We start from the raw sequence: 25,181 nt of genomic DNA on the forward strand, positions 1-25,181 counted from the left end.
CATCCCCAGTCTTTAAGCAGATTTAACCAGACCACCTGTTTATGTGTGGGATGCATTGCATTGTGTTTAAACTTTATTCTTCATAGTATATAAGACCATGATCCGCACTCATAAAATAGTCTTCTATTTAGCGTTGATTTTACATTAATCACCAATAGGATAAAACATCATACAGGTATAGAGAGATCCTAGGAGGGCATCAGGGGTGGCCTTGGAGGATTTAACCTTCTGGCACCCCTCGGGAACCTGACGATGAGATTGTGCTTTCCCAGGGACCGGACATCCACTGCAATGTGATGTGCTGCGATAGACAGCCTACGCTTCAACCTTTCCTGCAGGAAAGAAAGCACTACTCCAATCGCGCATCTTCAGGGGTCTTCTCGGGCGAGAAGAACACCACATTGTGAATAGACTCAACTCCAAGGCAAGAGCTTGCCTGGTAGAATTGCTCTTTCTTTGACAGAATAAATGATTCTCCACCCGACCCTCCTCCGGGGAAAGGAGTGGCACTGTCCTCACTGTCCCCTGAGAAAGAGCAGCTTCCCACATCTCTGGGTTGCCCGTGTCAGGGCCGCTTTATCGCCTCACTGGATGATTTCAGGGCCGGCTGGGACATAGGGGACACCGCACTCCTGCAAGAGGCTCAACTCGCTGGCCTAAGTGATGATTCAGCACGGGGACGCAGGAGGGCGCCCATGGCGACGAGCAGACTGGGGGCTGGCCCACGACGGAGCGGTGGCAGATGGTGCAAGATGTGTTGGATGGCCTCAGTCTGCTTCTGTACTGCTGAGAACTGCTGGGCACAGTCCTTGACAGTCGCCGAACAGTCCAGCCTGGGAGACGGGAGCGTCGAGAAAGTGCACTTTGTTGACATCGCTCATCTCAGCCAGGCTGAGCCATAGATGGCGCTCTTGGGCCACAAGTGTAGACATCGCCTTCCTGAGGGACCGTTCTGTGACTTTCGTCACCCATAGGGCGAGATCAGTCGCCAAGCACAGCTCCTGCATCAATCTCGGGTTGGTACTACCCTCGTGCACTACACCGCTGTTCGCACCGTGACGCCAACCAGAACAGCTTCCAGACAGATGATGAATGGCTTTGTGGAGATCAACACGTTCATCCACACAGCTCCGAAGCAAAAATCTGATGAGTGGATGCACCTGTCGCCTATTTATACCCGTATGCATGGGGAGTGCCTCAGGTATGCAAAATCCACTAGCCAATATTCATTGGCGTTTTCTCTTAAAGTCAGAGATGATTGGGGCTCCCAAGTGAATCCTCTAATATCGTCACTACATAACTCGTAGTGACCAACAGATAGGGAACCACGGTATAATACAGTAAATGACTGGAAATAATATGTAACGTCTTCCATTCATTATTTGTAGCATGCCAGCCACCCAGTAATCACAATAATTTTGTGCAGTGTTGCTTTTAATATAACAGCTCATCTTTGCAATTCTGTCAGTTTTATCACAAAATACAAATTATAAATGTGTTTTTTTCCTATATAGCCGTTACAGCATGATATAAACGTAAAGGCACATCTGAAGGCATTAAAAACAGTAGCCTATAGCTTAATTTAATGAAACGAATATCTCATTGTAATCGAAAAGATGATTGATTCACATGACGCTTAAAATGAGGCGAATACAGCGATCTGTCACGCCACATTACAGAGCATGAAAAACACATTATTTAAAGACTTTTTTGTTTTTAAACTGACAGAATTTGAAAGCTGAGACTTTGGAATTTCTCCCATTACTCCCAATCCGGCCCGGGCCATTTGCATGCGCAATATAGGCTATACTCTCAAAATATTATAACTTTAATTGCTACGATTTAATTCTCGTAATTTTGACTTTATTCTCATAATTTCGACTTTATTCTCGAAACATTTAGACTTTATTCTCGAAACATTTAGACTTTATTCTCTTAATTTCGACTTTAAAGAAGTCTATTTTGTGAGTGTGGATCTTGGTCTCATATACTAAGTAATTTAATAGATTAACGCACCAAAATACAATATTAAGTGAAGGAAGAGCATGTATTTGTATGTATGTATGTATTTGATGTATTCCACATAATAATACACAATAAAACAATATACAATAAGATTCATTAACACGTAGGCTACCTGGGAGCTTGATGTTCTTCTAAAATGAGTCTGTGAGTGAAGTTTACAAACCTGTGGGAACGGATTGTGAAAGTGTGCAGGTGGATTATGAATTTGTGGGAACTGATTAAAAAAAAAAAAAATGAAGGCACAGTTTACAAAATCTGAGCGCACGGATTGGAAATTCGTGGGTATGGTTTATTAATCCGTGGGTACGATTTATTAAACCGAGGGAACAGTTTAAGAATTTGTGAGTACGGTTTTCAAACTGAGGGGACGGATATTTTTCGTCGGATATTTTTTTCTCTCCAACAGGTGACTTTCATAGTTCATGAATCCTCTAAGATGACCCCCCCCCCAAGAAAAAAACCAATGAGCCTTCTCAGAGAAAATACAATATTGAGAAATACTGTACACTGAATATTGTCAAAATGCTGACAAATGTAATGGAAAATGTTGTCAGATATAATTGTTTTACCTCTATCATTGGTTGTATGTGTTGCATACGGTGAAGTTCCGGAAAGAACAGTTTCAGCAGAAACTGCAGATGCATGAAGCTAAAGAAAAACAAAAACAAAAGGAATATAAAGACAAAGAGAGACTGCAGACTTTATGCAACCAGGTACACACACATGCAAGCGATTGCCCAGACACTCCAAATTCCACCTGATGATCTGAATAAGGGCTCAGATCAAGGGTATAGCATAATTTAAAGCATTAAAAACCAGTTGTGCTTATTTTGTTTGATTTACAGGTCTGTAAAGTAGCTGAGGCCAACCCAGAGCGGATGATGGGAAACACAGTGGCATGGAGAGTATATCAACAGCCTGAAGAATTTACAAAGACCACTGTACCAGCTAAATACATACACTGATAAACAGGTAGTAGCACATGTACACAGCACATACTGTACTACTCACACATTCACCTCACAACACACAAACACACATGAAGTCTTTCAATAGTCAACACTGAGCACAACATTCAAACTAATGAGTGAGAATGCCTAATCATATTTCAAATGCCATCTCTAATTTGTATTTCATACGTTCATTATATTAAATAATTTAATTCATAGGTCTTCAAACATGTTCCTTGAGATCCGCTGTCCTGCACAGTTTAACTAAAACCCTAATCAAACACAAATGAACCAGCTAAACAAGGTCTTCAGGATCACTTGAAAAATAACAGGCCAGGTATGATATAGTAGCTTGGAAATAAAATTTGTGAGACAATAGGTCCCCAAGAGCAGGGTTGATGACCTAGGATTTAATTAGTTTTATGGTGCAATGGTGGACTGTGGCATACAAAGCACCTTTTTCACATTTTATGATTTAAGTCTTATTTTAAATATCAATTTATTAAATAATTCCACTGCTGATGCTAATGTCTTATCAGTTGAGAACAAATGTATTCTTTATACATTTATTTATTCAAAATTAATAATGTAATTATTTTCCTGCGAAACCTGTTTTGGACTGATCACATCCTCTATATGACTGTGTTGAAATTCTGTGAACTGTAATTTTAGTTTCTCTTACAGTCATTTTTGTTTAATTCAGGTAACATCCCGAGGGGAGTGCCCAGTTCAATTTCACATTCATGATTTGAAAGGGCTGATTCTTAAATTCTGAAGCTTGCCAAACCCTGTCTTCTGACTGCCTGCTCATGTACATGGGCCATTTTGTTTCTGCCAATAATAATGGTTAACCTGTGATTTTGGAACTCTGACGTTTACAAAGTCACTGGCCAAGGCCAAACAGTGAAACAGCTTCTTTTTTTTTTTACTTTTGTTTCATAACATGGAGATTCAACAGTACATCCTGTAAATAAACATAAAACAGAGATAAGTTACTGACTTTAACCTTGTTCATGTTAAACCATATCAACCTGTCAACAGCTACTCTGGTTAAAAAATTACAGTCTAGAAACATTGAACTATTATAGGAAACCATTTACTTTACTTCCCTGATTGTTGCTTGATCATCTTAATTTAAAGGCTGATGTGTTTAAACTTAGATTTTGGTGACGTATATGGATTTGTAATCAATCGATAATGCTATGAATAATTCAAAGAGTCTCTTATAATTTTGTCTTTCTTTTAGATTGCGTCCGATCCCAGAGTGCGTATTGAACAAGCGCTCAGAACCGCAGGTCTCCATAACACCCCTTATGCAAGACAGATTGTATCTGAGCTCCAACCTCTAAAGCCACCCAGACGAGACATGGAGTCCGGTGCCTTCTTCAGATCCTGACCAATACTTATATGAATGTCATCTTCTTTTCACATAAATGAGTCATGCTTTGTCCTCCTGAGGTCTGCTGTCTACATATTAGTCTACATATTTTTTTAACCACACTCCCTTGGATACTTTATTCAATATTTGAAGGATTGATTGATTGATACGTCAAAGTCTTTATCTCAGAAGATCAAGGAATATTTCATTCCTCATGATATGACCAGCATGCTTATGGAAAAGAGACAACCATTTTGGGCTTATATATATCTATATATATATATATATATATATATATATTTTTTTTTATAGGACAGTAGATGCAGACAGGAAAGTGCTTTAGTGCTTTTTGACAGTGTTATTGACAGGCCTCCTATTTTAAGATACGTTAAAAAGAATATTGTGGTAAGAAGTGAGACTATGACCCACAACACTGTTATAAAAAGGTGTATGAGGTTTATTAACTGCAGTACAATGTTCTAAGCCACCAGAAACCTCTTGAGACACAGAATCCAGCATTTCTAAGATAAAATTTGAATTTATTATACTGTATAAATATTAGCACGTGTTAATTAAAGTACAAACCCACATGACTCATTTCATAAACTTAACATAAACCTTTATTTAGATTAGTTTATTTTTACTTAAACACCAAAGCTACCCTCAACAATATGTTACTTCAAAAATAATGCTTAAGATAAAACAAAATATATATATTTGTATATTTTTAAAGGTACAGTGTAAAAGGCCAGTGTGAAAACTCACCATACATATAATTTAAGTCATATTGTTGATTTACAAGTTAAAATACAAACTGTTTTAGTACTAGTATTAGTAACTAGTAAAGTGAGGTGCTCATTAGAGATGATATGCAAGGAAGTCAGCTGAGAATGGTTTAGGAAAGTGAATGTCATCTTTAAATAACAACAAACACACTATGAACAGTAATATGTACACTGCAGATGTTCATTACAGGATTTTATGAGATAAGTCCAAGGCGTTTCTTGATGAAATGAGCCACAAGGCACTGCGGTCGCTGCTGATATTCCAGGAGAACATCGTGAGATGTAGAAATTTGATCCCCCTCAAACCGGTTCAGCAGAGTCACACACACCACTGCAGCTGCAAAAAAAAAATAAAAATGAATAAATCGATGACACCAATGACAATGGCAATGACAATTATCAATGACATGATAATTAAGTATCACTTTTGAGGTAATTACATGCTGCTTGAAGGAGGGTATGAGGCTTATAAAGCTACTGCTGTAGCATGAATATGCTTAAAGAGTTAACTCAAAGAAGAAAAAAAGTCTGTTAGAATTTTTTTCTTCCATAAAGCAAAGCTGCTTCCTCTGGTACCGTTATAGTGGTGATGAGGAAAACAAACGTAAATTTCTTAACTACCTTTAAGCTTGCAGACACGACACATGGCAGCAAAGACAGTGGATTCCATCTCAATGTTCCTGACGCCTGCCTCGCTGGCTTTTCTCAGATATTCCAATTTTTCTTCAGTGGAAAATGAGCACAGTGCTCCATCCAGTCGCCCTTGACCTACAACAGGAAAAAGAAGTGGTGATGGAAAGAAATAACTTTTTATTGTGCAGTCTTCAAAAGGATGTCTGTTCTCTTTCATAGGTTCACTCAATGCTGCGTAAGCTAAGATGCTTTGGGAAACGCCCCTGGGCGTGCCGATTGTCTGAAGCCCTTATAGAATCACGCCTATTTATTGGCTGATGGCGCGGATGCTGTCTTCGACGTTCTTACGTCGCCTCCTTATACTGGCGAACACGCCATCTGCTCCTCAGATTTCTCTGCCTTCACGGAGCGGCCATATTAGCACTTCTGTTGCGATTTTTCTGGCCCGATTTCGATCGTTTTCTCTTGGGATTTCTTCGTTTGCACTTCGGCGACTGCAGTAGTGGAACTCTGTTCTCCTTGCGGTGAAGTGCCATGGAGTATCGTCGCTGTCAGCCACCGTGTTCTCACATTATCGCGAGCGACGACCCGCACAGTAAGTATGTTAAATGTATGGGTTTCTCGCATGCGCGCGAGGCAGTTTACGGCATCTCGAAATGCAAATTCTGTGAAAACTTCCGTCTCAAAACCCTCCGCACTAGGCTCGCGGTTTTTGAGAGGGAGTCATCCGTTTTTTCCCCGTCGCGCCTTACTAACGCGGCAGCCACTGACTTCACCAACCTAGTGGGTTCTGTGGAGCAGGGCTATACCGCCATTCCGATGATCGAGGACACGCTAGCCTCTCACCTCTCGCCATCTTTGGCGCCTTCATGGAAGTCCCGCCCCCTCCTTCCAACCAAACCATGTAGGACCACTTCCGCCCTTAAGCAGCTGGTCAGGCAGGCATGGCCCTCCACACTATGGCCATCCTTCAAGCCTACCAGGCGGATGTCCTCAAAGAGATGGATGAGGGTGGCGGCCTGACTCCAGAGGCAGTCAAAGAGCTCCGTAAAGCCACGGACTTGGCCCTGAGAGCCACTAAACACACTGCTCGTGCTGTAGGACGCTCTATGGCAGGCTCGGTAGCTGCAGAGCGCCACCTATGGCTTAATCTCACAGAGATTCGTGAGAAGGAGAAAGTTTTTCTCCTTGAAACCCCCATTTCTCAAACTGGACTATTTGGAGAGGCAGTCAGCTCTGTAGTGGAGAAGTTTCGGTCCGCCAAGTCTCAGTCAGCTGCTCTCAGGCAGTTTATGCCCAGGAGGACGGGGGACCGTTCTAACACCCCCTCTTCTTCCTTGTCTAGAGAGCGCTCCTTGCCCAGGACGGAGACCTGGCTCCCTGGCTCATCCCCCTCCGACCACGTTCTGGGGAGCCCATGGCCGACCATTGCCCCACTGGCGACCTCGCAGGCGGATTGCTCCATCGAGTCGTTCCTGACTCTCGAGTCAGGTTGAGGAGAGTTTTCCCAGAAACCTCACTAGGCAGGGCCAGACCGTTCAAATGTTTCTGCCCGCCTCTAACACACTCTCCTCACTCAAATCTGTTATATCTGCCCAGCAGGTTTCGGTGTGCAGCAAACGGCCATCTTCAATCTCTTCCAGTGTGGCAGTCGGGAGACGCATCAGGCTTTCTCCCCCTACTACCTGTTCCTTCATCACCCATGGCTCCCATGATAGAAGACACATTCGATTCTCTCCCACAGCCTACAGGCCCCGTACCGGCCGCTTTTCAGTCTGGTACATCAGTCCCCGTGGACTCACTCATCCTGAATGAGGACGCCAAAAGCTTTCCTTCTTGGTGGACAACTTCGCCCCCTTCAGACCTTCTCGTCACCCTAACACAGGTATGTCTTCAAGACTACAACACTCTGCTTCCTCTATCGCATTTCTTTCACGAATGGGAGCGTCTACCAGGGGTATCGCCTTGGGTTCTCCGCACAGTTCGATCTGACTACACACTTCAGCGCCTCAAAGGCTTCTGTGCTACAGCAGGACCTGTCCTCCCTCCTCCTCAAGGGGGCAATAGAGGAAGTCCCTCAATCGGACCTGGAATGAGGCTTTTTCAGTCACTATTTTCTTGTGCCAAAGAGGGACGGCGGTCTACGACCTATTCTAGACCTGCGTTGTCTGACCCTCTCCCTTTACAAAGGGAAGTTCAAGATGTTGACATTGAAGACTATTATGTCTCATATTCGAGAGGGAGACTGGTTTGTCACTGTTGACCTGAAAGATGCCTATTTTCATATTCAGGTCGTTCGGCTCGCTTTTGGAGGGAAGGCTTAGTGGGCAGACGACGCAGATTGGCTGCCCACTGCTCCGGGTGTATGTTCACTACTGTGTGTACACTTGGATGGATTAAATGCAGAGCACAAATTCCGAGTATGGGTCACCATACTTGGCCACACACCACTTCCCTTTCCCCCCTTTTTTTCTTTTTTTCAATACAAGGTTCTTCCCTTTGGCCTGGCTTTGGCACCGAGGATGTTCACAAAGTGCATGGATGCTGCTCTGGCCTCTTTGAGGCTCCAGGGCATTCGTGTTCTCAACTACCTGGGCGATTGGCTCATTCTGGGCCACTCCAGGGAGTCAGTGAGCCGTCACGGGGTGTCGTTCTCCTTCACATTCGTGCCCTTGGCCTCAGAATGAACACCAAGAAGAGTGTTCTCTCCCCTTCTCAGGAAACTGTGTTTTTGGGAGTTCACTTGGATTCCGTTCAAATGCAAGCCCGTCTAGCTCCTGCCCGGATACAATACATGTTTGGTTCTCGGAGCTGATTCCTCTTCTGTATCGGCCGCCTTGGGAGATTCCGATCAGGCAGGACCTGCTCTCTCAGCTTCAGGGCAAGATCTGGCACCCTCAACCCGAGATCTGGAAGCTGTGGGTATGGCCCATGCAGGGCCACGGGTTTTGATTTCTGGTCTTCCTGCTCAGGTTCAGGAGACTATCGCTAGTGCCAGAGCCCCCTCCACTAGGAAGCTGTACTCTTCCAAATGGAAGGTCTTTGAGTCTTGGTGTTTAGCCCACGCAGTGGACCCAGTTAGCTGCCCTATTGGTTCAGTGCTGAAGTTCCTGCAAGAGAAACGTACGGCAGGGGCAGCTGCTACCACCTTAAAGGTTTATTTTGCGGCCATCGCCGCTCGGAGAGAGCTGGATGAGGTTCCCCTGGGGAGACATCGGATGGTCTCTGCATTTATGCGTGGTGTCCAGAATCTGAGACCAGTATGCCCCATTGGAGTTCCTTCTTGGGACTTATCTGTCATCCTTGAGGGTCTAATGGTAGCCCCATTTGAGCCCTTAGAGTCAGCTCCAGAACGGATTCTGACTCTCAAGGTTACTCTTTTGTTGGCGCTAACGTCTTTAAAAAGAGTTGGGGATTTGCAAGCTCTCTCTGTCAGCGAGATTTGTATGGACTTCGCCCCGGGTCTGGTCAAGGTGACCTTACGGCCTAGGCCTGGCTATGTTCCCAAGGTTTTATCCGCATCATTTCGCTCTCAGGTGGTCACACTTCCCTCTTTCCATCCTCCTCCCTTTGCTTCAGGCGAGGATGAAAGGCTTCACATGCTCTGTCCTGTCCGAGCTTTGAAGATCTATGTAGACCGCTCCAGCCAGTTGTTGGTATCTCCCCAGTTGTTGGTATGTTTTGGTGCTGGCCGCTGTGGGTCTGCCACATCGAAGCACAGAATTTCTCACTGGGTGTGGGATGCTATTTCACTGGCTTATTAGGTGCGTGGTCTTTCTTTACCTCTCAGCGTTCGGGCGCATTCTACTAGTAGCGTGGCTTCCTCTCAAGCTCTTTTTAGAGGGGTCCCCCTAGAGGATATTTGTGTAGCAGCAGGATGGTCCTCTCCGCACACTTTTATCAGGTTCTATAATGTGGATCTTGACACGGCTCCGGGTTCCCAGATTTTATCTGCTTGAACCAGCCGTGTATGCTGTCTGGTTCACAAACGGGCCAGATAGGGCAGCATTTTTAGCTTGGCGTGTTTGGTATATCGTTCCCAAAGCATCTTAGCTTACACAGCGTTGAGTGAACCTATGAAAGAGAACGTCTCGGGTTACTCGCGTAACCCTTGTTCTCTGAATAGGGAAAGAGACACTGCGTTTGCTGAAAAAGCTCGTCACGCTGCCGACAGGGGCCTTTTCGGCAGAGAAATCTAAGGAGCAGATGGCGTGTTCGCCAGTATAAGGAGGCGACGTAAGAACGTCGAAGACGGCATCAGTCAATGAATTGGCGTGATTCTATAAGGGCTTCAGACAATCGGCACGGCCAGGGGCGTTTCCTAAAGCGTCTTAGCTTACGCAGCGTCTCGTTCCCTATTCAGAGAACAAGGGTTACAAGAGTAACCCGAGACGTTTTTTAATACTTGTGATTAATAAGGTGTAAGAGTCCTTGATCTAAAAATAGTCAAAGAGTTAAAGCTATTGTTAGGCAAGTCTGACATGTCAACTAAGGTTAATAGTTGGTCATTTACAATAGTTGTTGAACAGATTGCATGGCAATGCTACAGTTATATAGTTTATACTATGTAGCACAGCTATATTTTAACACAACTGGAGCACTGTATTGACCAATCAACATCCAGGACCACATCATAAACAAATTTTAACATTTATGCATTTGACACTTTTTTCCAAATTGACTTACATTGCATTCAAGGTACACATTTGACCAGTTTATGCATTAACTGGGAATCAAACCCATGACACTCACATCACTAGTGATACGCTCTACTGTTTGAGCTGCAGGAATGCCTCTATCATGTTTTGTATGACCAAACCCAGTATGGGCCAAAAAAACAAAAAGAAAACAATTACTTTACCTTCATAGAAGTCATGTGTGCACATTGTGTTTCCGATAACAGTGGGAATATCTGGAAGCTCTGAGGAATACTGCAGCAGCTCTTGGGCCACATCTACATCTAGCTCTGTGCTTCTGATGATTACCTTTCCCAAGACCACTTGCTCAAACTGTGGCCTGAAGAATGAGTCTACAGCTTTATCTGTGATCACTACAGTGCCTGCAGACAGACCTGTGTGTTCAAAGAAAAGACTATTTTATTTTGCAGTGTATAGGGCAGCAAACCCATACACTTTATGCCCCCTGCCATCCAGCAGTATTAAGGTCTGGTATACAATGCTTCAGAGTTTGAATTATTGGCTGATTAATGTCTCTTCATAATTCAGTCATACAATAAAGCAGGAAGTGCTCACCAACTCCGCCTGATGTGCCAATGCGAAAGATGATGACATCACGACAACGAGCATGATAGAGCAATTTAATGAGCTCATGCAACATGATGGAAATGGAGGGAACACCCATGCCATGCTGTCAGAGACATCGAAAAAATACATAAGTTGCATAAGATGCTAGTGAAAAAAAGTACACAACAGATTAAATGATATGATGTAAGACATGATTCAGCCAATAATTGCATGTACATTTACATTTAGTCATTTAGCAGACGCTTTTATCCAAAGCGATTTACAAATGAGGACAATAGAAGCAATCAAAACCAACAAAAGAGCAACAACATGCAAGTGCTATGACAGGTCCTAACGCAGTACACGTAGCAGTTTTTTTTTTTTTTAAGAAAATATATTAATATATAATATATTTATAATAATATCAAGTTTCATCAAATCATTTAATAATGTAAATATATAGCCTATGCATATATGAGTCTGACCACCAGTTCTATCCACATTATGTTTTTTTTTCACCTCCTTAGAAAAGTAACAATACAGCTATTCTCAATCATTTGCATGATTTGCAGCATTATTCATGTCTGTGGGCTATGGCACAAATGGTGCATTATGTGTTAAATGTAGTTTGTAGGGTTAAGGAATTTCTTAAGTAAAAGCATAACTTACAGCTCGTCTTAAACGCCTCTAATCATTTCCCCCACCTTACTTTTTATTAGCACTTTTAGCACTATTAGCAATATTGCTGACTCAGAATTCATTTTCAGTGCAGATTTTACATAACCCCACATCACATGATCTTCATACATAATGTTCAAATCAGTTTACAGGCATTTATTATGAATAAACTCTCATTTAAACACAAACCTAATCCATATTTGAGATACTCACACTAATGGACAGCACAGGTCCCACTTTATACATGGAATACCGGTCCGTTCCCTCACAGATATCGCTGATGTCTGTCATGTTGCTGGGAAGCTCCAGCTGCTCATGGATAAACTGGGCAAAAGATCTCATCCGATTGGGGCTTCCGCCAACACAAACAAACTACGGAAAGACAATTGTAGCAAAAGGAATCACTTTCCGCTCAAAAGTTTTTGGTAACACTTTCTATGAAGCCCATATTTATAATACATTATAAGGGTATTCTTAAGGCATTATAATGTATGCATAATGCATTATAAAAAAAAAACTTATGTTATATAATCTTATGGATATTCATAAGCAGACACGTGCAGAGGGAGGTGCGGTAGGTGCCCCTTTTCCCCTTGATGCCCAAAGTGCCCTTTTATCAAGGCAATTTTTTATTTTTTTTGTAATTAAATGCCCTTTTTTGAAGACCTGCCCAATCTAACTATTAGTAAAATTAATTAATAATAGTTTAGCCGTAAATTACTTTATCCACATGATGACCTTTCACCTGACGATCTCATCCGGGACGATCCCTCACGTTTAGACACCTTTAGGATGCCTTCAATAACGTCCGCAGCTGCCGGTAAGTGGTGTTCTCAGCGGAGTGGTGTGCTTGTAAACTTATATTATTGAATTGCTATTATTTTATGAGAACGGTGTGAAGAGATCATGCACAGCTGTTGTTTATATTGCTGTGTGTAGCCTGTGGATGCACGGTTAGCTGCAGCAAGGGGCTACAATATTTTTGTTCAATGTTTTCCTAATGACAATTTTATGATTGGTTTATAAAGGCTACTACGAACAACCTTTTCCCATTTTTATCAGATAATAATTCAGGAAATATATTATATAGTTTCTATACTAAATGATATGTTAATCAGTACCGCATTTTTCATATAGTTTATTTATTACCTGAAGATAACTTGAAAAACAAACACAAACCACATATTTTCGCAATCGTGTGTTTATTGTCTTCACGCTTTTTATTCAGCTCAGCTACAGCGATAGCTGTGTGAATTTGTCCATATTAGGGATTTCCTGCATGTCCAAAGTTTCTGCACGAGAGCGCCCTCTGACTTCGAGTATGAATGAAACATGCACTGCACGAGAGTGCTCAGCTCTCCTGATATTCACATCTCATCATTTTGGATACGAATAAAACGTCAGGTTATGTCTCTTTTAATTTAAATCTAGATTTAAACCTAGAAACCTCTATGTGAAAACACCTGCTCGAGCTCGAATAAAGTGCAGGGGACGAATTTACATTTTATTAAAATTAATATTAAATATTAAATCACAACACTGGTAAAACAGGCTTATACTGATTTTCTCGTCCTCCGAATTATACTTATCAATCCTGTTTTTATAATCATTATCATTCAAAAAATTTATAAATTCAGAACAGGATTAGAATAGAATTCTATTTTAAATAAGACAGGAATATTTTTTTCTACAACAATAACAGTAGTGTTTACAACAGCAAAACCACCATAGCCTGTAAACTCAATAATAACAACAACAGCAATAATAATAATATAATTCCAGAGTAACTAAGAGGTGCAAAAAATGTCTTTAAAATTTAAACTTAAAATAGTCTTTTCTGTTCTGTTTCTCTTTTTCAAACCTGCGTCATGGCATTTGCTGCTGTATCAATACAGAAGCATCCATTTTGATACACATAACAGCAAGGAGCACAGCCCTATTAAAAGCCGTGTTCCATGTACCTCTTTTATACTTTGAGCACCTGCCCCTCCAAAGGTGCTCCGAAGCATCAGTGTGCAGTACAAACGGGGCATCGAAGTCAGGGTATGCAAGCACAGGCGGGTTGGTAAGCATATCAATGAGTATGTCCAAGCTCTGCTGGTGTTTGTCTTCCCACACAACCGGATGTCGAGATGGCAGCTGTGTACTCCTCTTTCTTTCCTTCTTCCTTCCTACTTGTGATGGAGTTTCTGCTGTGTTAGCCTGAAGCAGCTCATAAACAGGTTTAGCTAACCTAGCAAAATCTTTAATGTAACCTCTGTAGTAACTGAGGAAGCCTACAAGACGGTGAACTTCTCCAACGTTCTGAGGTGTTTTGTCACGGAGTACCCTCACAGCCTCCAGATCTTTTGGATCCACTCTTACTCCATCTGCCAACACAAGACGACCCAGGTACCGTACCTCTTGCTTAAACAACTCACACTTCACTGGACGCAGCTTGACTCCATGCTGCCGAAGAATTCTGAACACAACGCACATTTTCTCTACATGCTCTTCAAAGGATTTGGCAAAGCACAGAACATCATCCAGGTAGGGCAGGCAACACTCATCGTGGATAGACTCTAACATTTCTTCCATACTCCGCTGAAAAGCAGCGGGGGCATTTGATAGGCCAAAGGGTACCCTTACCAATTCGAATAGGCCCCAAGGGGTCACAAATGCTGTCAAGTGCCTCGACCCTTCGGGTATAAACCCCTGGTGATAAGCCTTTCCCTGGTCGAGTATGGAGAACCAGCGGTAACCTCCCAAGGTGTTCATGAGATCCTGGATTCTTGACAGAGGATGACAATGGGGAACGGTCTTCCTATTAAGCTGTCGGTAGTCTATACATAGTCGTAGTGTACCATCTTTTTTTCAGACGCACACTACTGGGGCAGCATAAGGTGAACTAGATTTTACTATCCAACCCTTTGCAAGCAAGTCCTGAACATACTCTTTTACTTCTTTTAAGAGTGGCTTGGGTATAGAATTGTAGACTTTCTGCATAGGGATATCATCCTTTAAACTCAGTGCCATCTGTAGGCTGCGGATGTTCCCAATGGCATTTTCGTTACGCGCAAACACAGCCGACTCTTCATAAAGTTGTTGTCTCACAACTGTTTGATCACTTGATTTCAGGTGACTCAGATCTACAGGAGGATGCCACAGTATGTCGCCGTCCTCTGGCTGTGCTGGCTGGGATGAAGTAGTCTCCTGTGGGTTGTTTGATTCAACTTGGTCTGTCTGGATAATCTTAGCAATGGCTGCTATTTCCCCAAGTATAGTTCTTTTTGGAATCGTCACATCATGCTTGGTGTGATTCCCAACTGGGACTCTTATATATGACTGTCCCCTTTTGTGAACCTCAATCAGTCCTTCTCCAAGGTCAAGATGTGCTAGAGGTGAGGTCACTCGGCTCAAACAGGACTGTAGGGTCAACATTTTTTAAGTTAGGCGGTACCCTACATTTTACATTGGTGACCTGACCAGGCCGAATAGTGACACCTTGCGGCCCTACCCTCACCAGAGCTGTGTCTGCATATACTTTATCTGCACGGATGAAGCCAACTGACACTTCAACCAGGTCATCTTGTGTATTTCTGGTGCTACTCATCAGGGAATGCAAGGTGGTAAGAATGCCTTCTCTATCTCTTGGTCCTGTAATTAGCTCTGAGATCACATTAAACCCGAACAGAGGCTTCTCCAACTGTAACTGACTGACCAGAAAGGGGACTTGGATGGACTAGCGAGTCCCATCATGTCCTGATAAGCTTATTGTGGCTTCGACCCACCCGCTAAATGGAATTGTTTCCCCATTGATCGCGAAGACTTCCAGACCAGCACTGGGTCCCACTATTTAAGATAAGGGCCGAACATCATGTGTTGGCAGGTACGTTTTCCTCCAATCTTGATCGATAATGCTAACCTGTGCTCCAGTGTCGAGAAGCATGCTTAATTGATGACCTCTAATTTCTCCTTCCAGTAGACACTTCTTCCCAACAAACTGAACAGTCTTTTCTCCTGAGTCCTCAGGTTGTCTTGTCTGTAGTTTCCTTGCAGTTCTACCCATGTGATTCCATGACCCAGCATTAACTGTATAGTTACGGCAGGACGACTCTGACTGTTGGGGACTGCTGTCTGTGGTGTACTCTTTGGCCTGACGTTGGGCGTTGATCTTTTTTGTGTGTTCAGGCAGCCAACAGCCCGGTGACCCTCCTCACCACTAAAGAAACAGTGGCTGCAGGTCTGCTCTTTTGCTTCCTTGATACAGTTGGGACAACCTGGTCTTCTCCTCTTTTCAGGTGCTTTAGCCACACATTGACATTGCTGTTCTTTGTCCTTGGCCTGTTGCAGTGAATTGACTACATTTGTTAGTGCTTCTACTTGGGTGATAAGTTTGCAAATCTCTTTATCAGCCTGTTCCGTAGTTGCAGCTGCAGCCTTAATTTCTGAAACCTCTTCAATCTGGGCGTTTCGAGCACGAGTGACTTTAGGTCGTGGAAGTGACTGCAGCCGACACTCTCTCTCCTCTTCCTCATCTGTAACCTTTACAAGCTGCCTCAGAAGCATGTCATCGGTTACGTCTCCAGCAGTGACAAGTTGTTTAAACTCACGACGAAGCTCACTGTGTTTGGGTCCCAAACCCTGGCAAACTGTATGGAGAAATACTTCTTGAATGGTCTTAGCATCATACCTTATTTCAGCAGTGCTGTGTTTGGAAGCACACTGGATCTTTTGTTTAAGGCCAATGATACACTAAAGAAATTGCTGCGGATTTTCATTTTCCCCTTGACATGCACACATCAAATTTTGGAACAGCTCAGTGCTACTCTTATCACCTAAGTGAGACTGCAGCAGTCCTTTCAACTCTTGCACTGTCAAATCCTCTTTTCCCATTAACATCTCCTTGAATTGACCAGGTTTAGTTATTTTTAGCACCCCTCTGATGATTTCACTCTCACTAAAGTGTTCATGTAGCCCCTCTTCAATTTGTCTGCATAAATCGTTGAAGCTAATCTCAGAGGTGGAGTCACCAATCTGACCTCCATGGACTCTAAACTCCCTCCGTAAGAGATATGGAAGTTCCCTCCTGAACATCTGGTCCTCTGTAATGCCTGGAGTAGGGTAAGTCTGAAAATGAACGGGGAGAGTTCTGGATGATGGGGACATGGCGTAGGGATTCGTAACTTGAATCTTTCTGTCAAGCTCCTTGTACATCTTTAACATCTGTTGATATTCAGTGTCTGCTGTGTATGTGTGGGTATGACTAGTAGTTGTGTTTGTGTCAGGTGTTGTGCGATCAGGATGACCCTGAGCTTGCCCTGTACTCCTGTCATGTGTTTTGTCAGCCAAAGACCGGTTGCCCACTGAAGCTAAGCAGGGTTGAGCCTGGTCAGTACCTGGATGGGAGACCTCCGGCGAAAACTAGGTTGCTGTTGGAAGAGGTGTTAGTGAGGCCAGCAGGGGGTGCTCACCCTGTGGTCTGTGTGGGTCCTAACGCCCCGGTATAGTGACGGGGACACTATACTGCGAAAAAGCACCATCTTTCGGATGAGACGTTAAACCGAGGTTCTGACTCTCTGTGGTCATTAAAAATCCCATGGCACTTCTCGTAAAGAGTAGGGGTGTAACCCCGGTGTCCTGGCCAAATTCCCTCCACTGGTCCTTGTCTATCATGGCCTCCTAATAATCCCCATACACTTGATTGGCTCTATGACTCTCTCCCCTCTCCACCTGTAGCTGGTGTGTGGTGAGCGCACTGGCACCGTTGTAGTGTGGCTGCCGTCGCATCATCCAAGTGGATGCTGCACACTGGTGGTGGTTGAGGTGAGACCCCCCCACATGATTGTAAAGTGCTTTGGGTGTACAGCAATACACAATAAAGCGCTATATAAATGCATCATTCATTCATTCATTCATTCATTATTGAATTCAGAAATGTCATTGTCTAGATCAGTTTAGTTTAAATAGTATCTGCGAAATCAAATTGATGATAATCACTAGAAATTAAGTGTCCCCAACTGAGCAAGCCAGAGGTGACACAGACATCAGCATCAGAGACATCCCCTTATCTTCCCTTCCCATTAGGCTCTTACAGCACAAAAACCCACCCTCTTTATCCCCCAGTTGTACTTGTGATTCTTCCCCCTCATCGATTTGTTCGATGTTTTTAGCGATAAGGAAGAGTTCATCAGCAGGCAGTTCACAGAGTGCTTTCCTGATCTCTCTCAACAGATTTCTTCTCTCGTTTGCCATCGTACCGCCCACTGAGCCAACGTTAACGACAATCAAACAACAACAAGGATTCCATGCAGGGATCCACAGCAAGCTGGTCTTCGGATTCTTTCGGATGAGCTCCACTCCTCCAGCAGGTGGCGCTGATCCCGGACGAGCCACCAAGAACTGTAGCGGGTACAGAACCTCTGCATCAGCTGACATTTAAGCGTTCCCAGCAATCTGTGGAATGGTGTAATAAAGACAGGACAAAGCTGTGCGTGTGATCAGCTCTCGTCTTGCTGGGATATATATTTTTTCCCAAGATGTTCACATTAGAATCAAACACAAATGTCAAAAAAAATGCATTATGTAACAATAAATAGCTTTTGTATGCAAATGTCCACTATTTCAGTCTCTTTCTTGTGAATACACAGCATTTCCATGAAGATCTGTCTATCAGCCAATCGCTGCGTTACTCGTTTGCATATTCACATGCTATTCGGTGTCACATGACTCTGAGTTTCCCCTCGATTCAACTGTATCAAATACATATTCAAATATGACATTCTCTGAATGTTTTACTCATTTTAGATTGCTCACCTGCATTTCTAAAGTAAACTAAACATTGTAGGAACTGATAGATGAACACATCAAAGCATATTCACCTTCTGTAACCACACTGCAATCTCATAGCGCCCTCTATTGGTCTAGTGGAACCACCATTCCCTTAATGCATTTACACATGCAGAAACAATATTAGTGTCAACAATTGTGAAGAACCAACAATTGGGGCATCACACATAGTCCCTCATAGAACTCAAATACATTCCAAATACTTTGCTTAAACCTAACATTAAAGTATTATTAATGTAGGTTCCCATCTTGTGACGTTAATCCAATGAAAGCGAAAAACAAAACAAAAAGCATGCTCCTTCTAACCTCCCTCTGAACTATTAATAAGATCTTATTGAAAACATAAAGTCTCACCACAGTATCTGGAAGAAATCAATCTGATAACATGTAAAGGTTGAGTTTATCACTCACCTGCATTATGGATCATCCAAAAAAACTGAACACATCGATGATTCAAAACTTTTTCAAGGTGTTTGACTGCCACCAGACTAGTTAACCACCTTGTCGCTCAGAAATTCGCTCGCAGCCTCAGGACGTTGTGTGAACGTTGCAGTGATGAATCTTGCCGGAAAAAGAAAACCACACGTATCTTCATAGCTCTACACTTCTCTCTGATGCTGTTGAACATCTGCCGTTTTTTCAGGGTATCCGTTGTCAGGTCTGGATCAATGGATGTAGATCAATGGTTGGTTCTGCCTGGCTAAACGCAAGACGAGCTCCTTGGTTTGATAATGATGAAGCCTGGCAATGATTGCTCTTGGCCTGCCGTTAGTCGCTGGTTTTAAACTGCGGTGCGCCCGATCCACCCATACCGGTGTTTGAAAATGCTCCTCTCCCAAGGGCTTTGGAAGCAGCGTCTCGACGAACCTGGTAAACTGTCCTTGCTCCACTTTTTCTTTTTTGTTTTGCGTACATCTATGCCGACTCCACAGTCAACTTTGAACACAGCTGCTCCAGGGCCTCAATTCGCTGTTCATGTGCATTCGTCGCCTGTTCTACTTGCCACTGAAAGTCCCCCATGGTTATAGCTTTTAAGAGTATGATGATTTATAACACACAGTGAACATGTTGCATCCACTTAAGTTACAATGGATTATATTTCTCATAGTTATAATGTATTATAAGTCTAATATCTTGCCATCTTTCTTATGCTACTTTACTTAAAGCAAACAAAGACCACTTATAAGTATAGTAATAATAATAATAATATTTTTTTTTCTCAAACAGCCATAAGATCAGACATCAGATCAGATGAATGTGTAATATGACACATTTGCTTTGAATTATTTTTATTGTAATATCAGTTTGATTATTTTGATGGTACCCTTTAGACAGCTGTTGATAAGTACCTCTGCAACTACATGTCAACTAGCAGTCATTAGAGTATTAGTAGTATGTCTGCTAAATATATGCTAACACTTTATTTTGATGGTTCCCCAACAAACAAACTGATTATAAGTAACTTTGCAAGCACGTCAACATTCTGCCTACCCTAACCTTAACCTAAGCCTACTAATACTCTAATGAGAGTTAGTTGACATGTAGTTGCAAAGTTGCTTATAGTCAGTAGACTAAGGGGACCATCAAAATAAAATGTAACCTAACATATAAGCATTGCATTTTTTTCAGTTGAAATTATTAACTAGCTCACATCAAAATTAATATTAGCCTCACAGGGAACACTCAAATAACTCTCCACACCTAACCACTTACAAGATGTAGTAAGATACTGTGCAGACCTTAAATAAACAATGTCAAGATATATAGTCCATTATAAATGCAAAAGTAGAATTAATATGGTGTTCATTGTGTGTTATAAATAATCATAATCTTAAAAGTTATAATCACAAATGCGTAAGCATTATAATGTATTATAATTATTGTTATAATAATTTATAAGATGATATAACATATTATAAGTTTTTTTCTAATACATTATGCATTCATTATAATGCCTTAAGAATACCCTTATAATGTATTATAAATATGGGCTTCATAGAAATTGTTACCAAGTTTGTTTGTTTTTTAGATCAAACTATCTATAACACACCATTCCCTGATTTCACATGTGTCATGTTAGCCCAGTGGTTCTCAAAGTGTCGCCAGGGGGGGGCGCACGAGTACTGCAGGGGGGGGGGGGGGGCATCAGTAGAAAAAGAAAAGAAATAAAACAGTAAATAGCCAAAGGGCGTAACTTAGAATGGGAGATGGATCGGTTAGTGAAAGGGAAAAGAAAAGCCATAGATGAAGTCGCACAGGTCCAGGCAGGTGCTGGTCATTCAAAAGCTAAATGCAGAAAATTTGACATATCTTGCTCTCGGCTTCACTCACCATGTCTACACCAGGACGCTACAGTTGTCGAATAGAATAAGGCATCAGTTTACCATCGGGGATTTGTCGTGTCGTGCCGCGCCGCATCCAGTGTAATAACATAGTCTCATCCCAACTCGTCACATATTGATGCTTAGTTTTGGCGTCACTTTTCGACGTGAAGGGTCCTCCATTTTTTTAAATAGGAAACACTTAGCGTATATTAATCATTTTAAAATAAATTATGACAGTAGTTGCATCTGCCTCCTATATCTTGCGTTTTGTTCACAGATGGTAGGTTTAGGGGTTGGGTAAGTCATATAAATAAAACTATTTTGACTGTTTACATTGAAAAATCACACCCCTACATATATGCAATAATGGCAACCTTATTATGACGATAAAATTCCCAATAGCGCGTTAGCATATCGACACTAAAGGTGTACCTTGAGCGTCAAAAAGCGACGCCAAAACCAAGCGTCAATATCTGACGAGTTGGGATGAGACCGGGTTGAGTGTAAATAGTGTCCCTGATTAATGGGTTCTACTGTATTTGCTGCTTGCGTCCGGTGTAGATACAGTGTTAATTTCGTTGGTGAAAGGAAAGGCCTGTGTGTGTCCTATGCCTTAGCGAACAGCATGAAACCCACAAAACAAAAAAACAACAACAAAAAAAACTTTGATAAATAAGTAAAAATGAATTTAAAAAATGACAGAGAGAATAATAATAATATTTTTAAGTGTTGCAGGTGTTTTTTTCGCCGCTGTAGTTTTTTAAATTAAAAAAGCATTAATTATTCATAAAGTTTATTGAAATAATTTGGTAATCTGAGGTTGGATGGGGATTCGGGGGGGCACCAGATTTTTTTATAGGTTTAAAGGGGGGCGCGACCAAAACATTTTTGAGAACCACTGTGTTAGCCTGACTAGTCTTTTTAAGTGGTTAGTGTAAATATATGCACATGTTGAATATGTACAGTGGGGCAAATAAGTATTTGATACACTGCCGATTTTTCACTCACAAAGAATGGAGAGATCTGTAATTTTCATCATAGGTACACCTCAACTGTGAGAGAAAGAATCTTAAAAAAAAAAAAATCCAGAAAATCACATTGTAATACTTATTTCATGCAATAAAATGGAAGTTAATTATTTAAAAATCATACAATGTGATTTTGTGTGTATACACACACACACAAACACACATAAATTTATAACACCATGATCTTTATCAATCATCCTTTATACCAGTGGCTCTTCCTTTTGGTCCTGTGTAAAGTACACGTCTAATATAACCAAATTATGTTTATTCACACTGTACTCAGGGATTAGGGTGTAGTGAGCATGTCAATCAGAACACAGCTCAGTTCATGGAGCTGTTGATCCAAATCTGGTGTGTCAGATAAGCGAGACATACAACATTTGAAGAGCAGCCAGAACCAGAATTGAGAACCTGTGCTCTATGCATTCCTATATTCCTATTCCTATATTCCTTTGGGAAGTCGTGGCCTAATGGTTAGAGAGTCGGACTTGTAATCCAAAGGTTGCGGGTTCGAGTCCCCGGCCGGCAGGGATTGTAGGTGGGGGGAGTGAATGTCCAGCGCTCTCTCCACCCTCAATACCACGTCTGAGGTGCCCTTGAGCAAGGCACCGAACCCCCAACTGCTCCCCGGGCGCCGCAGCATAAAATGGCTGCCCACTGCTCCAGGTGTATGTTCACGGTGTGTGTGTGTGTTCACTGCTGTGTGTGTGCACGTTGGATGGGTTAAATGCAGAGCACGAATTCCGAGTATGAGTCACCATACTTGGCTGAATGTCACTTCACTTCATATTCTTATCTTGCTTAAAGTGTAATCAAAGTTAATGTAACCTTAAATCTGCTGTCTAGCTCTTGTCTGGTCAGGACTTACAAACCTTCACATCCCCAAACATCTGGGGCAGGTCATGGGTCTTGGTGCCCAAGTTGAAGTGGTACAAGATGTCCTCTTCCATGCTGTTCAGATGAGGGTTCTTCACATACTCCACCTGTCTGTGACACATCACATCTGTTATTGATACCGACTAGTGTGTTACTCAAAAGGCAACAATGAAGCTAAAAACAAATGACTTCAGTGAATGTTTTCTCAGCTTTAGAATTTTTTATTAATTATTCATTTCATTCATTAAAAAGTCATTAAAGTAACTTCAATCTCATTTTCTCAGCATCCTGACTATAAGAGATATGAGAACTGAACTGAACCCAGTATCTCCCAAGACATAAGACAGAACTCTACTAAATCTTTACACAACCATCGACCTGACATTTTCAACTTAAAACGTACTACTTAAAATGTGCTACTTAAACCCTTATTTTATCTGATCGTATTAACTTTAACTTATGGGCGTATTAACTTTAACTTATGGGCGTATTAACTTTAACTTATGGGCGTATTAACAAAATTAAGATCATGGTGTTATAAATTTATGTGTGTTTGTGTGTGTGTGTATACACACAAAATCACATTGTATGATTTTTAAATAATTAACTTCCATTTTATTGCATGAAATAAGTATTACAATGTGATTTTCTGGATTTTTTTTTTTTTAAGATTCTTTCTCTCACAGTTGAGGTGTACCTATGATGAAAATTACAGATCTCTCCATTCTTTGTGAGTGAAAAATCGGCATAAGTTAAAGTTGGGGGAAGTCGTGGCCTAATGGTTAGAGAGTCGGACTAGTAATCGAAAGGTTGCGAGTTCGAGCCCCCGGCCGGCAGGAATTGTAGGTGGGGGGAGTGAGTGTCCAGCGCTCTCTCCACCCTCAATACCACGACTGAGGTGCCCTTGAGCAAGGCACCGAACCCCCAATTGCTCCCCGGGCGCTGCAGCATGGCTGCCCACTGCTCCGGGTGTGTGTTCACGGTGTGTGTGTGTGTGTGGATTTGTTCACTACTCACTGCTGTGTGTGTGCACTTGGATGGGTTAAACGCAGAGCACCAATTTCGAGTATGGGTCACCATACTTGACAATACGTCACGACTTTACTTTACTTTATTGCATATTCTTTGATCTTTTAAAGAAGGATGGTTTGATTAAAATACAGTTTTCTTACTGAATGTAATCGCTGTGTTCATTTCCCATGCTGTTCAGTAAAATAGGTGCCATGATTGCAGTTCTCGTCAATCTGCAAAAAAGTGGAAACAAAATTAAACCTCTTCACACGCAGATAGGAGGAAAAATATACAGAATTCCATTTTTTTTTGTACCTTGCAGCAGCTGTATTTTTCAAAGATATCCTTTAATCCTTTTGATTTTCCACTGCTAATTTTTGCCCTTTTACTATGCAGACTTTTGTGTCATCAGGACCTTTGGAGAATAAAAATGTGTCTCTCTAAGACAAGCTCTTATATAGAGCTCAGAATGCATTGATTGGTTATATGGGGAGGTGTAGCACCTTCTACATCTTTCTCTACCTGGTTACTGATCACTCTTTGACATGTTCACAAACAGACTTATGCTCTACACAGTGATCCAGCACTGTGCCAACATCACCTCTGAACACATAAAAGTTTGAAGTGTGCGCACAATTTGATTTGTTCAAGTGTGTATGTGTGCAACGGTTTAGGTAGTTTAGGAAGACACAAATTTGTAGAATGACATGGGTATGACATAGGTATTACAATGTGAAGGTGGTTTAATTCAAAAGGCATAAAAATATAGTAAATTTTTTTGAAGATATAAAAAAGCAGAAAGTTTTCTGTGAGGTGTAGGTTTAGGTGTAGGGTTGGTGTATGGGGGTTAGAAAATACAGTTTGTAAAGTAGAAAACACATTACGCCTATGGAGAGTCCTCATAAATCAACGTGTGTGTGTGTCTGTCAGGACTTGTATCCTGGTTACTTGGATCTTGTATCCTTCTCCATCTGCTCCAACCCATCCATTAAAAGATTGAAAATTTAAGTTGTAAACGAAGTAATGCATAGACATGCATATGCATGTAAGTAATGCATAGACAACAATTCATAGTTGTCCAAAACTAACTACATGCATTTAAATGTAAGACTTCTTGATGGTGACTGTACAAAGGGATTATGTAACATAATCAATAGAGCTGGCAAAAATAAATACTGCTTATGTGCCAGTTTAATTTAAGAAAATATTGATATTCTGTAGCTGTGCAATTGCTGCTATCAGGGCAAAAAAATAGCTGCAGAGTAAATTTCTGTATTAAATGTAATTAGTAGCTAGATAATAATATTAGGTGTAAATAGATAATAATACTAGATAATAATGTTAGTGTTATATATAGTGTAATATTGTGTTTAAGTGCTTAACTGAAAGGAGAGGAATATAAAGCGAATTATATGACAGTGA

General features: G+C 41.7%; 1 protein-coding gene across 1 annotated transcript; it reads right to left on the reverse strand.

The window, feature by feature from the left end:
• Positions 1-5,332: 5,332 nt before the first annotated feature.
• LOC306876635 (uridine phosphorylase 2-like) lies at positions 5,333-23,986 on the reverse strand (the record flags this gene model as incomplete). Its single annotated transcript, XM_079427964.1, has 7 exons — positions 23,921-23,986; positions 22,745-22,859; positions 11,906-12,064; positions 11,024-11,138; positions 10,633-10,842; positions 5,760-5,906; positions 5,333-5,475 (listed from the first exon to the last, which is right to left on the reverse strand). Exons 1-7 carry the CDS (start codon positions 23,971-23,973, stop codon positions 5,333-5,335), a joined length of 942 nt encoding a protein of 313 aa, XP_079284090.1. The 5' UTR covers positions 23,974-23,986.
• Between the last annotated feature and the right edge of the window lie 1,195 nt (positions 23,987-25,181).

The sequence above is a fragment of the Barbus barbus genome, assembly GCF_936440315.1.
Source record: "Barbus barbus genome assembly, chromosome: 11".
NCBI classification, from domain to species: domain Eukaryota; kingdom Metazoa; phylum Chordata; class Actinopteri; order Cypriniformes; family Cyprinidae; genus Barbus; species Barbus barbus.